The following is a 19854-nucleotide window of genomic DNA, read 5'->3' as shown; positions in this document are numbered from 1 at the left end:
TACTGAGGATGTATGACTGGTTTATTACTACTGAGGAGGGGGAGGCTGATATGCTACTACTGAGAAGGGGAGGCTGATTTGTTACTCCTGATGAGTGGAAACTTGTATGTTACCACTGATGAGTCGTATGTTACTACTGAGAATGTATCACTTGTTTATTACTACTGAGGAGGGGAGACTGATATGTTACTCCTAAGGAGTGGAAACTTGTATGTTACCACTGGGGAGTCATATGTTACTACTGAGGATGTATGACTGGTTTATTACTACTGAGGAGGGGTAGGCTGATATGATACTACTGAAGCGGGGGAGGCTTATATGATACTACTGAGAAGGGGAAGCTGATGTGTTACTCATGAAGAGTGGACACTTGTATGTTACTACTAAGGAGTCATTTGTTACTACTGAGGCGGATTGACTAGCATGTTTCTACTGATGAGTCATATGTTGCATAAATGTACTACAGTGGATGCATGACTGGTATATTGCTACTGAGGAGTAGGAGGCTAATATGATAACATTGAGGAGGGTAGACCGATATGTTACTCCTGAGGAGTGGAGACTTGTATGTTACCACTGAGGAGGGGAAACTTGTATGTTACCACTGAGGAGTCATTTGTGACTACTGAGGATGTATGACTGGTTTATTACTACTGAGGAGTGGGAGGCTGATATGATGATACTGAGAAGAGGAGACTGATATGTTAACCCTGAGGAGTGGGACTTGTATGTTACTACTGAGGAGGTATGACTGGTACGTTACTACTGAGGAGTAGGAGGCTAATATGATAACACTGAGGAGGTGAGACTGATATGTTACTCCTGAGGAGTGGAGCCTTGTATGTTACTACTGAGGAGGTATGACTGTTATGTTACTACTGAGGAGAGGGAGGCTGATATGATGCTACTGAGGAGAGGAGACTGATATGTTACTACTGAGGAGGTATGACTGTTAGGTTACTACTGAGGAGGGGAGACTGATATGTTACTCCTGAAGAGGTGAGGCTAATATGTTACTCCTGGGGAGTGGAAACATGTATGTTACTACTGAGGAGTCATATATTACTACCTTGGATGTGTGACTGGTATATTACATGTACTACTGCGGAGGGGAGGCTGAAATGATGATACTGCGGAGTGGGAGGCTAATATGATACTCCTGAGGAGTGGAAACTTGTTTGTTACCACTGAGGAGTGGAAACTGGTATGTTACTACTAAGGATGTATGACTGGTATATTACTACTGAGTAGAGTAGACTGATATATTACTCCTGAGGAGGGAGGTGGGGGATAATATGTTACTCCTGAGGAGTGGAAATTGTATGGTACTACTTAGGAGTCATATGTTACATAAATGTACTACTGTGGATGCATGACTGGTATATTACATGTACTTCTGCGGAGGGGAGGCTGAAAGGATACTCCTGAGTAGTGGAAACTTGTATGTTACTACTGAATATGTATGACTGTTATGTTACTATTGAGGAGGGATGTTGGGGGGGGGGCTGATATGTTACTACTGAGGAGTGGAAACTTGTATGTTACCACTGAGGAGTCATGTTACTACTGAGGATTATGACTGGTTTATTACTTCCGAGGAGGGGTAGGCTGATATGATACTACTGAAGAGTGGGTGGCTTATATGATACTACTGAGAAGGGGAAGCTGATTTGTTACTCATGAAGAGTGGACACTTGTATGTTACTACTGAGGAGTCATTTGTTACTACTGAGGCGGATTGACTAGAATGTTTCTACTGAGGAGGGGGTCTCACATGCATGTTACTACTGGGAAGGGGAAACTGGTATATTACTCCTGAGGAGTAGAAACATGTATGTTACTACTGAGGTGTCATTTGTTACTACCTTGGAAGTATGACTGGTATATTACATGCACTACTGCGGAGGGGAGGCTGAAATGATACTCCTGAGGAGTGGAAACTTGTATGTTACTATTGAAGATGTATGACTGTTATGTTACTATTGAGGTGGGAGGTTTTGGGGGGAGCTAATATTTTACTCCTCAGGAGTGGAAATTGTATGGTACTACTGAGGAGTCATATGTTACATAACTGTACTACTGTGGATATATGACAGGTGTGTTGCTACTGAGGACAGCGAGGCTGATATGTTACTCCTGAGGAGTGGATACTTGTATATTACTACTGAGGAGGGGAGACTGATATATTACTCCTGAGGAGGGAGGTGGGGGGATAATATGTTACTCCTGAGGAGTGGAAAATGTATGGTACTACTGAGGAGTCATATGTTACATCAATGTACTACAGTGGATGTATGACTGGTATATTACTACTGAGGAGTGGGAGGCTGATATGTTACTACTGAGAAGGGGAGGCTGATTTATTACTCCTGAGGACTGGAAAGTTATATGTTACCACTGAGGAGTCATTTGTGACTATTGAGGATGTATGACTGGTTTATTACTACTGAGGAGGGGAGGCTGATATGCTACTACTGAGAAGGGGAGGCTGATTTGTTACTCCTGATGAGTGGAAACTTGTATACTACCACTGATGAGTCGTATGTTACTACTGAGGAGTCATTTGTGACTACTGAGGATGTATGACTGGTTTATTTCTACTGAGGAGTGGGAGGCTGATATGTTACTACTGAGAAGGGGAGGCTGATTTATTACTCCTGAGGACTGGAAAGTTATATGTTACCACTGTGGAGTCATATGTTACTACTGAGGATTTATCACTGGCTGATATGTTGAGGAGGGAGGTTTGGGGGGCCGATATGTTACTACTGAGGAGTGGAAACTTGTATGTTACCACTGATGAGTCATATGTTACTACTGAGGATGTATGACTGGTTTATTACTACCGAGGAGGGGTAGGCTGATATGATACTACTGAAGGGGGGGGGAGGCTTATATGATACTACTGAGAAGGGGAAGCTGATTTGTTACTCATGAAGAGTGGACACTTGTATGTTACTACTGAGGAGTCATTTGTTACTACTGAGGCGGATTGACTAGAATGTTTCTACTGAGGAGGGGGTCTCACATGCATGTTACTACTGAGAAGGGGAAACATGTATATTACTCCTGAGGAGTGGAAACTTGTATGTTACTACTGAGGTGTCATATGCTACTACCTTGGAAGTATGACTGGTATATTACATGCACTACTGCGGAGGGGAGGCTGAAATGATACTCCTGAGGAGTGGAGACTTGTATGCTACTACTGAGGAGGTATGACTAGTACGTTACTACTGCGGAGTTATGACTGGTACGTTACAACTGAGGAGTAGGAGGCTAATATGATAACACTGAGGAGGTGAGACTGATATGTTACTCTTGAGGTGTGGAGACTTGTATGCTACTACTGAGGAGGTATGACTGGTACGTTACTACTGCGGAGCTATGACTGGTACGTTAAAACTGAGGAGTAGGAGGCTAATATGATAAAACTGAGGAGGGGAGACTTATATGTTACCCTGAGGAGTGGAAACTTGTTTGTTACTACTAAGGATGTATGACTGGTATATTACTACTGAGTAGAGGAGACTGATATATTACTCCTGAGGAGGGAGGTGGGGGGATAATATGTTACTCCTGAGGAGTGGAAATTGTATGGTACTACTTAGGAGTCATATGTTACATAAATGTACTACTGTGATGTATGACTGGTATATTACATGTACTACTGCGGAGGGAAGGCTGAAATGATACTCCTGAGTAGTGGAAACTTGTATGTTACTACTGAAGATGTATGACTGTTTTGTTACTATTGAGGAGGGAGGTTTGGGGGGCCGATATGTTACTACTGAGGAGTGAAAACTTGTATGTTACCACTGATGAGTCATATGTTACTACTGAGGATGTATGACTGGCTTATTACTACCGAGGAGGGGTAGGCTGATATGATACTACTGGGGGGGGGGATGGCTTATATGATACTACTGAGAAGGGGAAGCTGATTTGTTACTCATGAAGAGTGGACACTTGTATGTTACTACTGAGGAGTCATTTGTTACAACTGAGGCGGAGTGACTAGAATGTTTCTACTGAGGAGGAGGTCTCACATGCATGTTACTACTGAGAAGGGGAAACATGTATATTACTCCTGAGGAGTGGAAACTTGTATGTTACTACTGAGACGTCATATGTTACTACCTTGGAAGTATGACTGGTATATTACATGCACTACTGCGTAGGGGAGGCTGAAATGATACTCCTGAGGAGTGGAAACTTGTATGTTACAACTGAGTATGTTACTACTGAGACGTCATATGTTACTCCCTTGGAAGTATGACTGGTATATTACATGCCCTACTGCGGAGGGGAGGCTGAAATGATCCTCCTGAGGAGTGGAGACTTGTATGTTACTACTGAGGAGGTATGACTAGCACGTTACTACTGCGGAGTTATGACTGGTACGTTACAACTGAGGAGTAGGAGGCTAATATGATAACACTGAGGAGGTGAGACTGATATGTTACTCCTGAGGAGTGGAAACTTGTATGTTACTACTAAGAATGTATGACTGGTATATTACTACTGAGGAGTGGAGACTGATATATTACTCCTGAGGAGGGAGGTGGGGGGGGGGTAATATGTTACTCCTGAGGAGTGGAAAATGTATGGTACTACTGAGGAGTCATATGCTACATAAATGTACCATGTAGATGTATGACTGGTATATTGCTACTGAGGAGTGGGAGGCTGATATGATACTACTGAGGAGGGGAGACTGATATGATACTCCTGAGGAGTGGAGACTTGTATGTTACCACTGAGGAGTCATTTGTTACTAGTGAGGATGTATGACAGGTTTATTACTACTGTGGAGGGGGAGGCTGATATGCTACTACTGAGAAGGGGAGACTGATTTGTTACTCCTGATGAGTGGAAACTTGTATGTTACCACTGATGAGTCGTATGTTACTACTGAGGATGTATGACTGTATTATTACTACTGATGAGGGAACGACTGATATGTAACTCCTGAAGAGGGAGGTGGGGGGATAAAATGTTACTCCTGAGGAGTGGAAATTGTATGGTACTACTGAGGAGTCATATGTTACATAAATGTACTACTGTGGATGTATGACAGGTGTGTTGCTACTGAGGACTGCGAGGCTGATATGATACCTCTGAGGAGGGGAGACTGATATGTTACTCCTGAGGAGTGGAAACTTGTATGTTACAACTGATGAGTCATATGTTACTACTGAGGATGTATGACTGTATTATTACTACTGAGGAGGGGTAGGCTGATATGATACTACGGAAGAGGGGGAGGCCTATATGATACTACTGAGAAGGGGAAGCTGATGTGTTACTCATGAAGAGTGGACACTTGTATGTTACTACTGAGGAGTCATTTGTTACTACTAAGGCGGATTGACTAGAATGTTTTTACTGAGGAGGGGTCTCACATGCATGTTACTACTGGGAAGGGGAAACTGGTATGTTACTCCTGAGGAGTGGAAACTTGTATGTTACTATTGAGGTGTCATATGTTACTACCTTGGAAGTATGACTGGTATATTACATTTACTACTACTGCGAAGGGGAGGCTGATATGATACCCCTGAGGAGTGGAAACTTGTATGTTACTACTGAGGATGCATGACTCGTATATTACACCTGAGGAGGTGAGACTAATATGTTACTCCTGAGGAGTGGATACTTGTATTTTTCTCCTGAGGAGTGGAAACTTGTATGTTACTACTAAGGATGTATGACTGGTATATTACTCCTGAGGTGGGAGGTGGGGGATAATATGTTACTCCTGAGGAGTTGAAATTGTATGGTACTACTGAGGAGTCATATGTTACATAAATGTACTACTGTGGATGTATGACTGGTATATTGCTACTGCGGAGTGGGAGGCTGATATGATACTACTGAGAAGGGGAGACTGATATGTTACTCCTGAGGAGTGGAAACTTGTATGTTACCACTGAAGAGTCATTTGTTACTACTGAGGATGTATGACTGGTTTATTACTACTGAGGAGGGGGAGGCTGATATGTTACTACTGAGAAGGGGAGGCTGATTTGTAACTCCTGAGGAGTGGAAACTTGTATGTTACCACTGATGAGTCATATGTTACTACTGAGGATGTATCACTGGTATATTACATGTACTACTGCGGAGGGGAGGCTGAAATGATACTCCTGAGGAGTGGAAACTTGTATGTTACAACTGAATATGTATGACTCGTATATTACACCTGAGGAGGTAGGACTAATATGTTACTCCTGAGGAGTGGAGACTTGTATTTTTCTCCTGAGGAGTGGAAACTTGTATGTTACTACTAAGGATGTATGACTGGTATATTACTACTGAGGAGGGAAGACTGATATATTACCCATGAGGAGGGAGGTGGGGGATAATATGTTACTCCTGAGGAGTTGAAACTGTATGGTACTACTGAGGAGTCATATGTTACATAAATGTACTACTGTGGATGTATGACTGGTATATTGCTACTGAGGAGTGGGAGGCTGATATGAAACTACTTAGGAGGTGAGACTTATATGTTACTCCTGAGGAGTGGAAACTTTTATGTTACTATTGAAGATGTATGACTGTTATGTTACTATTGAGGTGGAAGGTTTGGAGGGGGGGGCTGATATGTTAAAACTGAGGAGTGGAGACTTGTATGTTACTACTGAGGAGGTATGACTGGTATGTTACTACTGAGGAGGGAAGACTGATATATTACTCCTGAGGAGGGAGGTGGGGGATAATATGTTACTCCTGAGGAGTTGAAACTGTATGGTACTACTGAGGAGTCATATGTTACATAAATGTACTACTGTGGATGTATGACTGGTATATTGCTACTGAGGAGTGGGAGGCTGATATGATACTACTTAGGAGGTGAGACTTATATGTTACTGCTGAGGAGTGGAAAATTGTATGTTACCACTGAGGAGTCATTTGTTACTACCTTGGATGTATGACTGGTATATTACATGTACTTCTGCGGAGGGGAGGCTGAAATGTTACTCCTGAGGAGTGGAAATTTGTATGTTACTATTGAAGATGTATGACTGTTATGTTACTATTGAGGTGGGAGGTTTTGGGGGGGGAGCTAATATTTTACTCCTGAGGAGTGGAAATAGTATGGTACTACTGAGGAGTCATATGTTACATAACTGTACTACTGTGGATATATGACAGGTGTGTTGCTACTGAGGACTGCGAGGCTGATATGATACTCCTGAGGAGTGGAAACTTGTATGTTACCACTGAGGAGTCATATGTTTCTAATGAGGATGTATGAATGGTTTATTACTACTGAGGAGGGGGAGGCTGATATGATACTACTGAAGAGGGGGAGGCTTATATGATACTACTGAGAAGGGGAGGCTGATTTGTTACTCATGAAGAGTGGACACTAGTATGTTACTACTGAGGAGTCATTTGTTACTACTAAGGCAGATTGACTAGAATGTTTCCACTGAGGAGGGGGTCTCACATGCATGTTACTACTGAGTATGGGAGACTGGTATGTTACTACTGAGGACGATTGACTTGTATATTACTTCTAATGAGGTATGACTGGTACGTTACTACTAAGGAGGCTAACAAGTATGTTATTACTGAGGAGGGAATGCTCGTATATTACACCTGGGGAGTTGGAGGCTTATATGATACTACTGAGGAGTGGAGACTTGTATGCTACTACTGAGGAGGGGAGAATGATATGTCACTCCTGAGGAGTGGAGACTTGTATGCTACTACTGAGGAGGTATGACTGGTACGTTACTACTGAGGAATTGGAAGCTGATATGATACTAGTGAGGAGAGGAGACTGATATGTTACTCATGAGTAGTGGAAACTTGTATGTTACTACTAAGGATGTATGACTGGTATATTACTACTGAGGAGGGGAGACTGATATATTACTCCTGAGGTGGGAGGTGGGGGGATAATCTGTTACTCCTGAGTAGTGGAAATTGTATGGTATTACTGAGTAGGCATATGTAACATACATTTACTACTCTGGATGTATGGCTGGTATATTGCTACTGAGGAGTGGGAGGGTGATATGATACTTCTGAGGAGGGGAGGCTGATTTGTTACTCCTGAGGAGTGGAAACTTCTATGTTACCACTGATGAGTCATATGTTACTACTGAGGTTGTATGACTGGTTTATTACTATTGATGACGGGGAGACTGATATGTTACTCCTGAAGAGGTGAGGATAATATGTTACTCCTGAGGAGTGGAAACTTGTATGGTTCTACTGAGGAGTGGAAACTTGTATGTTTCTACTGAGGAGTCATATGTTACTACCTTGGATGTATGACTGGTATATTACATGTACTACTGCGGAGGGGAGGCTGAAATGATACTCCTGAGGAGTGGACACTTGTATGTTACTATTGAAGATGTATGACTGTTATGTTACTATTGAGGTGGGAGGTTTGGAGGGGGGAGGGGGGCTGATATGTTACTACTGAGGAGTGGAGACATGTATGTTACTACTGAGGAGGTATGAATGGTATGTTACTACTGAGGAGGGAAGACTGATATATTACTCTTGAGGAGGGAGGTGGGGGATAATATGTTACTCCTGAGGAGTTGAAATTGTATGGTACTACTGAGGAGTCATATGTTTCTACTGAGGATGTATGACTGGTATATAAATGTACTACTGTGGATGTATGACTGGTATATTGCTACTGAGGAGTGGGAGGCTAATATGATACTACTTAGGAGGTGAGACTTATATGTTACTCCTGGGGAGTGGAAACTTGTATGTTACCACTGAGGAGTCATATGTTACTACTGAGGATGTATGACTGGTTTATTACTACTGAGGAGGGGTAGGCTGATATGATACTACGGAAGAGGGGGAGGCCTATATGATACTTCTGAGAAGGGGAAGCTGATTTGTTACTCATGAAGAGTGGACACTTGTATGTTACTATTGAGGAGTCATTTGTTACTACTGAGGCGGATTGACTAGAATGTTTCTACTGAGGAGGGGGTCTCACATGCATGTTACTACTGGGAAGGGGAAACTGGTATGTTACTCCTGAGGAGTGGAAACTTGTATGTTACTACTGAGGTGTCATATGTTACTACCTTGGAAGTATGACTGGTATATTACATGTACTACTCAGGAGGGGAGGCTGATATGATACCCCTGAGGAGTGGAAACTTGTATGTTACTACTGAGGATGCATGACTCGTATATTACACCTGAGGAGGTAGGACTAATATGTTACTCCTGAGGAGTGGAGACTTGTATTTTTCTCCTGAGGAGTGGAAACTTGTATGTTACTACTAAGGATGTATGACTGGTATATTACTACTGAGGATGGGAGACAGATATATTACTCCTGAGGTGGGAGGTGGGGGGATAATCTGTTACTCCTGAGGAGAGGAAATTGTATGGTACTACTGAGGAGTCATATGTTACATAAATGTACTACTGTGGATGTATGACTGGTATATTGCTACTGAGGAGTGGGAGGCTGATATGATACTACTGAGGAGGGAAGACTGATATGTTACTCCTAAGGAGTGGAAACCGATATGTTACCACTGAAGAGTCATTTGTTACTACCGAGGATGTGTATGACTGGTTTATCACTACTGAGGAGGGGAAGGCTGATATGTTACTACTGAGAAGAGGAGGCTGATTTGTTACTCCTGAGAAGTGGAAATTTGTATGAGGGGAGACTGATATTTTGTTCCTGAGGAGTGGAGACTTGTATGTACTACTGTGGAGGGAAGAGTGATATGTTGTTCCTGAGGAGTGGATACTTGTATGTTACTACTGAGAAGGCATGTGTGACTACTAAGGAGGAATAACTAGTATGATACTACTGAGGAGGGGATGCTTGTATATTACTACTGAGGAGGTATGACTGAAATGTTACTTCTGGGGCGGGATGGCTGGTAAGTATCTACGGATGAGGTAAAACTGATGTATTACTATTTAGGAGTGAGAAAGAGGTATGTTACTACGGAGGAGGGAAGGCCTGATACGTTACTACTGAGGAGTGGATACTTGTATTTTACTATTGAGGAGTGGAGACTTGTATGTTACTACTGAGGAGGGGAGACTGATTTGTTACTCCTGAGGAGGGCAGGCTTATGTTACTACTAAGGAGGAATAACAAGTATGTTACTACTGAGGAGGGGATGCTAGTATATTACTACTAAGGAGTGGGAGACTGATATGTTGTTCCTAAGGAGTGCAGACTTGTATGTTATCACTGAGGAGGTATGACTGAAATGTTACTTCTGGGGAGGGATGGCTGGTAAGTAACTACGTATGAGGTTAAACTGGTGTATTACTATTAAGGAGTGGAAGGAGGTATGCAACTACGGAGGAGGGGGGACTGATACGTTACTACTGAGGAGTGGATACTTGTATTTTACTACAGAGGAGAAGTGACTGGTATGTTACCACTGGGAAGGTATGACTGGAATGTAACTACTGAGGAGGGGAGACGGATGTGTTACTACTAAGGAGTCGAAACTTGTATGTTACTACTGAGGATGTATGTGTGACTACTAAGGAGGAAAAACTAGTATGTTACTACTGAGGAGGGGATGTTGGTATATCACTATTATATAGGGGAGACTGATATGTTACTCCTGAGGAGTGCAGACTTGTATGTTACTATTGAGGAGTGGAGACTTGTATGTTCACTACTGAGGAGTTATGACTGGTACACTACTTCTGATGAGTGGAGACTGATATGCTACTTCTGAGGAGGGAGGCTAATATGTTACTCCTGAGGAGTGGAAACTTGTATGTGACCACTGAGGAGTCATATGTTACTACGGATGATGAATGACTGGTTTATTACTAATGAGGAGGGGGAGGCTGATATGATACTACTGAGTAGGGGAGGCTGATAGTTTACTGATGAGGAATGGACACTTGTATGTTACTACTGAGAAGTCATGTGTTGCTACTAAGGAGGATTGACTAGAATGTTACCACTGAGGAGGGGGTCTAGTATATTACTACTAAGTAGGAACGACCAGCATGTTACTACTGAGTAGGGGAGTCTGATAAGTTATTACTGAGGAGGATTGACTGGTATGTTATTACTAATGAGGTATGACTAGTATGTCATTACTGAGGAGGGGAGACGGATGTGTTACTACTAAGGAGTGGAAGTTTGTATGTTACTACTGAGAATGTATGACTGGTATATTACTACTGAAAAGAGGATGCTCGTATGATCCTTATGAGGAGGGGGCGGGGCTTATATGTTACGCATGGGGAGGGAACACTATAGTATGTTACTACTGAGGAGAGGGAGGTTAGTTTGTAACTACTGAGGAGGTATGACTGGTATGTCACCACTGAGGAGTAAAGACTGGTACATTTGTATCTTATTACTGATGAAGTATGTTTGGTATGTCACTACAGAGGAAGTATGACTGAAATGTTACTTCTGAGGAGGGATGGCTGGTATGTAATTACGGATGAGGTTTGACTTGTATATTACTCCTAAGGAGTGGAATCTGGTATGGTACCACTGAGGAGGAATTACTTGCATGTTACTACTGAGTAGTGACTGGTATGTTACTACTGGGGAGGCATGACTGGTATGTAACAACTGAGGAGGGGAGACGAATATGTTACTTCTGAGGTGTGGAAACTTGTATGTTGTATGAGACGGATGTGTTACTACTAAGAAGTGGAAACCTGTATGTTACTACTGAGGAGGCATGTGCTACTAATAAGGAGGAATAACTAGTATGTTACTACTGAGGATGTATGACTGCTTCGTTACTACTGAAGAGGGGATGCTTGTGAATTACTACTGAGGAGGTATGACTGGTACGTTACTACTAAGGAGTGGAAACTAGTATATTACTACTGAGGAGGTATGACTGGTATGTTACTACTGAGGAGGAGGAGCCTGATATGATACTACTGAGGAGGGGAGACTGATATGTTACTCTTGAGGAGTGGAGATTTGTATGTTACTACTGAGAAGGCATGTATTACTACTAAGGAGGAATAGCTAGTATGTTACTACTGAAGAGGGGATGCTTGTATATTACTATTGAGGAGTTGGAGACTAATATGTTGTTCCTAAGGAGTGGAGACCTGTATGTTACTACTGAGGAGGTATGACTGGTATGTTACTGCTGTGGAGGGGATGGCTGATATGATACTACTGAGGAGGGGAGGCTGATATGTTACTCCTGAAGAGTGGAGACTTGTATGTTACTACTGAGAAGATATGTGTTACTACTAAGAAGGAATAACAAGTATGATACTACTGAGGATGGGATGCTTGTATATTACTACTGAATAGATATGACTGGCACGTGACAACTGAGGAGGGAGGACTGATATATTACTCCTGAGGAGGATTTACTAGTATGTTACTACTTGGGAGGTATGACTTGTATAGTACTCCTAAGGAGTCGAAACTGGTATGTTACTACTGAGGAGGGGAGACGGATGTGTTACTTCTAAGGAGTGTAAAACTGAGGTATGACTGGTATGTTTCTACTTCGGAGGGGTAACTAGTGTATTACTTCTAACTGAGGTATAACTGGTATGTGACTTCTGACGAGGACAGGCTGGTATGTTACAACTGAAGAGGTTTGGCAGGTGAATTACAAGAAAGGCGGTATGACGTGCATGCTAATACTGAGGAAGGAAGGCTAGTATTTTACAATTGAGGAGGTGAGGCTGGTATGTTACTTCTGAGGTGTGGAGGCTGGCTTGTTACTACTGAGGAACAGAGATTGGAATGTTTATACTGAGGAATAGAGATTGTTACTACTGCGGAAGGGAGGTATGTAACTCCTGATAAGGGGAGGTTGGAATGTAACTACTGGAGAAGGAAAAAAGGTATTTGATTTCTGAGAAGGTGAGACTGGTATAGAACTACTTAGGAGGGGAAGCTGGCACGTAACTACAGAGGGGGGCACAGGAGGAGCTTCGTGTTAGACAACCAAAACATGTATCTGTTAGTTTAAATATTTCTCTGCCATACAATCAAGGTATGACAAGACTATATTTTCTCCCACCCTCAATAAATTGTCTCCAGTTTTACATGTTTAACAATTGACCCTGTCGGTATGATATGTCTATAATCCACTAAGAAATATTAGATGGCACGCCGTTATAAAAAGTATGATGACGACAGAGGAATACAAGCTGATGGCGTCACAACCAGCTTTTGACGGGATTAGTCAAACGCAAATAAAGTATGCCAGACTGCTATCAGCGCAGTTGTAACTGACTTAAATAATGAGACTAGAGAAAAATGATCATCCCCAACTTTCAGGATGTAACAGAGAAATCCACATCATTTGGGGTAATTATTTGGTTTTCTTACCCTTATTTTACTTCAGAGAATAGGAGCTGTAACGTTATTTTTGAGAAAGCTGGACTAATGTTACTTCTGAGGAGGAGAGGCTGGTACATGTATGCAACAATGTACTACAGAGAAAAACTAACATGCTCCTACTTTAATGTTTGTTACTGCTAAGATGTTTAATGGTATGTTAATGTACCTGTTATGGAAAGATAAGATTGACCGTTTATCATTTTTGGTATTGTTATCTAGAATAAAAAAAAAGGATTACCTTAACTGAACAACTTACACATTCAACGATACATTTAAAATGCATATGGTCACTCATACTTACTTGAAGATTTCACAAAACATGGTCCAAAACAAAGCACCAGCAAAGTCATGAAATATCCAATTATTTCTAATTTGACTAATTCCATCCTGTTCTTCGGGTGATTTGACAAGAGAATATATTTCTCCTAAATACTGTAACCTTTTTCATACTCACACTATCTGTTATACATTAGATAGCGACCAGGAAGAGAGCACTGTAAGCGGTGCACCCGTTATCATATGTTTACTGATCTTAAGCTCTTTATTGACATTTGAATATTTCTGTAGTCAGGTAGGTTGATAGTATTACTGTTATCTTTGTACCCGTTTTTCATATTGCAGTGTAAACGCTGGATAAATCATCATACCGTGCGGTCATGTCACGTTCGATGTGAGGAAAAATAAAACAAATCCTGTCAAAGTGGTAAAAAGGTAATAGATAATACCAATGTGATCGAGTCACGGGTGCAATAGTAGGAGCGTGGTTAATTTCACTTCTGGAGTTGAATGACACAAGTATTGTTACTTAATCTACTCTCATTTTAATTTTAATTCGAGCCTTCGTCAGCTACGTTTCAGCCAGGCTCTCAGTCAGTCGATGTGAAGGTTTTAATCACTTTTGAGAGATTTTACAGAAACCGATGCTTATACCTTCGATACATTATAAATGTCCTTGTAAGGTTTTATGCGTAAAAACGTATTTATAACGTAGATAACAAATTTATTATATGTAAGTGACATCGGAAATTACTTTTTTTATTTACTTATATTTCATATACAGTGTTGTATCAAATAAAGTGAAAAACAATTAACGGTTATTTTACTTGTGTTTTCCCTTTTTTGTGCAATCGGTTTTAGTATAATTGTTTGCATGAAAAGTATTAATAAATGTTCGATCAATCTTTTTTTATCACAGAATATTTGAATATTTAATCTCCCTGTAGAATTCGTCGTATTCCTTCTAATATTTACCAAGATGTACTGTACGCTAATATACCTACGGTCGTTATGATAATTACTTGTAATACACATTCAGAATAAAATTATGATTTTAGGCCTAATTTTATCTATTGCTCGTGTACCACCAACCTTATGATATGTTGTGTATAACAATCTTCAGAATTTTGTATATATTGCTAGCGAATGAAGTAGTAGTGCAGCACCATATTGTTTCAGTTACTCTACAAACATCTTACGGGAGAACATTGTATGAACTTTCTGATACAAAAAGACATACAATTAAAAAAAAAAAGTTAAATTCTAGGGAAAAAAAGACTTTCAACCCGGGTATCAGGTTGTATCCATTTGCCATCAGATCACATGGTGATACATGTACGTATAAGAATGACATGGAAGTAGAAATATTGCAAACGATATCCTCCTGCTTATACCATATATACTTTAGAACCTTTTTGTTTTATGTGATTTATATATTTGCGTTCATTCTTTGTTGACTCATTTGCATACAAAAATTTCTCAGACGATGTAGTTGTTCTGATTTTGGTTTTCATCTCATGTAACACACTCAATCTGTGACTATGCTGACACGTTTAATTTATGCATATCTACCTGGAAATTGATCCTGAATTAACCCTATAACACCGTAATGAGAAGACACATTATCTAAATATTAATTCACTTCACCTACCTGTAAACATTCCTTTTAGAAAGCACAGGTAAAAATGTGTGTCTTTGGCCTCCCGCTGTCATTGAACATGTGTGTGTTGAGCGTTCACACATTCCACGCCAGGCTAGGGGAATGGAGAAACATGTACCAGAATATAATTAAAAAGAATAAGTTTATTACCTTAACACTATCATTCAGTAAATGCATTATTTTCAACTTATCAATATGATATAGCACTGCAGAATGGTTATGCTTGTTTTTACTTGTTACAGTCAATTTATTCAGTACTCTAACTCTAAAATTACTGACGACTTCAAGATGACCTTGATGTTGGACGTGCGGTTTGCGGCTCTGGTATAGTAATTATAATCGCTTTTAATATATTTTAATCGCTAAAAGGCTCATACTCACTCCAATCATATCTGATTTTGTTTTCATTTTTGGTTCGTTTTCAGTATCACAAATGACTCTGACTTAAAGCTAATTCAATCTAAAACAACAACGAACATACACATTTATTGATGCCAGTTAGCACAGGGCAAAAGGCAACCAGAGAGTGGATAGGGATAAGGACATTTTCTATTCGCCTTTTTAAGGTTCACCTATTTAATTGTTGAAACTAATCAAATCAATTTAGCAATTGAACATTATTGTGATAGATTATTAGCACAGCTCTCAATTTTCAAGTGAACAGATCTTGGCAGGAATCTCAATGAATTTTAACGATGTTTGGAATTTACATAAAGTATATTATTTCAATACTCTTTGTGTATTGCTATTGTCCTAAACAGATCACATTGTCCTCGATCTTAAGTAAGTCATAGTATTTCTTTGTCAATTTCAACAACACTCGAAGGCCCACATTGGAACAAAAACTAACCAGTATGTTCTTTCTTCCTCGGCAGGTCGATTATACGGACAAAAATAACGAATTATATCCGATACAGGTCCATATTCACAACAACAAAACTTGTTTCGAGTGACAAAGACAAACAATTTGGCCGTGTAAATGTTTTTAAATACCTATTCCTAACATAAACAACAATTAGCTCGAGTCCATGTCCAACTCAACCAGCCTACCAAAATAATCTGTGCAGGGACCTGATTGCCGGGAAGGTCATTATTTCTTTGAATACTTCCCACATGGTACAGTTTATTGTATACTGCTTCCATAGTGTTATCTCTGGATTATCATGTTACCATGTTTATCTCTTTGTTTTGAATGTGATACAATAGCGTTTCCAATGATAAACCATTTTTGTTAACAATCGTTTGTTATGTGCATGCGGTATCTGGGATGACACGAATATTTGCATACATAACGTTTGTCGAAGGGTAAGGATTTATACAATCAATATTACATATTTATGTACACATTTCAACGAAATCCTACCTTCATTTTCAAAAAGAAGATACTCCGGATATGCAGAATTTGAAAAAGTATGTAGTTGTTACAAGACCAGCTAGAAGCGGGGATTGATGTGTGGCTCCGGGTATTTTTTTGACGTGTGGAAACACCACTTGCAGATTGTACTTTCGCTGTCAAGTTGTTTTTATTAGGATTGAACTGTTAAATATCGTTTGTATCCTGATGGGGTTTAACCATGTTGGTTACCTCGCCGATTTCCAGTTTTTGATGAGTCTCTCTTTGTTACCATTCTCAGTGGTGTGCCAGCGCGTTATGATGTCCTCCTTTTGGCTAGGAGCTCGTCAGCTGTTGTATTGTCATGTAAATGAGATATCATTGCTGCCATAAGTCTAGGGTCACACTGTCTGTAATCATGTATGGGCCTCACCTGTCTTCGACAGTTTTAAACGCCACGAATTGGAGTTGATGTTCTAGCATAAACAAAGATTAACTGGGAATGTAGACTCTGAGTAAATGTGGCTGTAATGTTGCAATTTTTTTTTTGTCATTAGTGTTTGTCTTTTTGACGGACCATGGATTGGAAATCTGCCAGCTGCTTTACAAAGTGGATGAAACCAATTATTGGTGTTTCATTGTGTTCAAAACATATGAAAGTGATGACTGGGATTGCCACGAAGAAGACGTGTTTCCTATAAGTCTCTAGTTGGAAGAAAGTCATCATGTATAATTTTACTTGGATGAAATATTGTATCACAAACTTACAAATTCTGCGGACTTGCATCTGTACATGATATGTAATGTTCGAAGAGTTAAAACATTGTAAGTTCAATATCACAACGATCGTTTTAAATTCCTCACCCGATATTCTTTTTCATTTATATACCAGAAAAAGATCCTTTTTTCTCTTCATTTTATTCACATTTCGGCAGAAACAAATAACAAATATGAAATGTCTCCTTTCGTACTTAATTATTTACAAACTATATTTGGAAATAAGCTTCCATACGTTAATATAACAAAAAAAGGAGGTTTATAGAAAAATGGAAGCTAGCCATGTTAATACTTATATGCTCAGAAGTAAAACGTAAAAAAAAGGAATTGTACACTATAATTTAACATAAGTGTACTGCGGTGATCAATAATCAGTTATCCTTTTTCAGTGGTTCACATTGAAAGTGTGAAAACAGCCTAAATAAACAGCTTTGTTCTATAAGAACTATTTCAATTTTAATTTCAACAGATTTTATTGACTATTTCAATTTGATTTAGCATCAGGCTAGGGTTCTTTATTTTCCAAACTTATTTACAAACATTACATATATACATGTACGGTCATAAAAAAATCCAAATTAACAATGTAAGGGAGATAGCTCAAATGAAGTTTATGAAATAAATATATTTTATTAATCAAACATATCTGTTTACGTTTTTGATATTAGCTATACAGTGAATCATAAATACTTGTTGACAACCCATCCGATATAAAATCCACGGGATGCAGGCCAAACATTATCGTATATAATAACGTTGGCCATTCACCTACTGGGTAATATTTGAGAATATGATAATGGAGTCACGGGGATGTTTTAGTTACTTTTTATCAATTTGTTGGGGTGGATTCAAAAATAGCAAATCACTATTAAATGGTCATGCATCTTTAGAATAATAAAACCAGGATTAAGAATAAATAATTACAATATCTATCAAGTCCAGACAGAGTACCAGAGATATTGTGAAGATAGATACGCATATATCCATTTATATGTATACATCAGTATTGATATTCATCTGCCAAGCGTCACTATCAATATTAACATCACTTTCAATGTAAAGTTCAGTTGTGAGTGAATCTATTAATTTGACGAATACAGTCCTTATATTTTGTAAATTGGAATGTCGATATCAGTGCTGCCTATTTTGCGTCTATTAAACAAAGCATTAATATTAAAATACTCATGGTTAAAGGTTACACCAAGCATGAAATGTTTTGTAGTTATTGCATCCCAAAGGTATCATAGAGTGGGCATTCAAGTATACAATGATCTGCGTTTTCATTTTAAAGTTCATATCAACATGCTAGTGTGTCATTCAGATGATCCATGTTCATTCATATCACTCTTTAGGCTGCTAGCATAATTTCTTAGCTGACAAATTATCCTATTCAAAATGTCTTTGCTCATAGTATACAATTGTGCTGATGATTGCTCGTGTTATGTACATTATCAGAATTGAAGGAAGTTTAAAATTGTTACAGAGCATTTGCATTTAAATCATATGCAGAGAGAAGGTTAAATTCTCTACATGATGAGGGAACGACACTGTTGAAATACAAGGGGTTTTGTCTGTAGTACAGTTTTATTTTAATTATTGTCTTTTACATCATCCAGAGAATCATCTTCAGAAAAAACGTTGTATGTTACTTTAAATTTATAAAGATTAAAAATAGAAACGGATCGAGGACCGTTCCTTGAGGTAAATAAGATTTGACATGCTTAAACGTTTATTGATGATCTCTGTTTCGTATCAGAAAGATAATTTCTAAACCATTGCAATATTTTAACCTTTATGACAATTTAAAAAGTAGACCTTCGTGCCAAAGTCTATCAACGCCTTACTAGCACCACAAAATGTAAATCACATTTCCTTATTTTGATCTAAGTTATTTACAATAGGTTCATGGATGGGTGATATCTGGTTTACTGTCGAGTCTCTTGGTAAAAAGTATGACTGGTGTTTCGTTATGATATCACATATTTTCAATTAAATACTTAGATATATTATTTCAAAATAACTTTTGCAATGATATTGGCCTTATGTCAGAGACTACATTTTGAGCACCCTAACCTTTTTATATTGTATTAATGTTAGATACTTTCCACGAAAGAGGTATAATACCAGTTTCAACTGTAGCATTACATTGTAAAGTTAAAGGACATAGTGGAGAAGGTGCTAACTTTCTATTATCTTGTGTTCATGTTATCTGGGCATGGACATTTTATTTATCATTAAGTAAGACAGTTGATCTTTAATGCCTTGTTCATATATAATAAAATTGTCTAGGCTAAAGGGAAAAGTGTACCTATCCCACCACCTCCCTGGAAGAGTAAGGGCTCCAAGATTTGCAGAGGAAGTTGATACAAGTATTAAGCTGAACTAGATATTTAGATATTTTGCCTTTTCAAATGGAAAATACGGAAGATCGCTATCTTCAGATATAGGTTAAAGATAGTTTGATACATTGTTTTA

At 39.3% G+C, this 19854-nt stretch overlaps 1 protein-coding gene across 2 annotated transcripts in view; it reads right to left on the bottom strand.

The window, feature by feature from the left end:
- LOC110452541 (multiple epidermal growth factor-like domains protein 11) overlaps positions 1 to 13777 on the bottom strand; it is a 59294-nt gene extending 45517 nt beyond the window's left edge. For both annotated transcript variants that reach the window (XM_021501146.1, XM_021501147.1), the window contains exon 1: positions 13635 to 13777. In XM_021501146.1, the coding sequence (XP_021356821.1) occupies positions 13635 to 13719 (85 nt within the window). In that variant the 5' untranslated portion in view covers positions 13720 to 13777. The remainder of the gene's footprint in view (positions 1 to 13634) is intronic.
- Positions 13778 to 19854: the final 6077 nt, after the last annotated feature.

The sequence above is a fragment of the Mizuhopecten yessoensis genome, unplaced genomic scaffold (genome assembly GCF_002113885.1).
Source record: "Mizuhopecten yessoensis strain PY_sf001 unplaced genomic scaffold, ASM211388v2 scaffold6719, whole genome shotgun sequence".
Classification (NCBI taxonomy): domain Eukaryota; kingdom Metazoa; phylum Mollusca; class Bivalvia; order Pectinida; family Pectinidae; genus Mizuhopecten; species Mizuhopecten yessoensis.
This window is presented reverse-complemented; position numbering and strand designations above follow the sequence as displayed.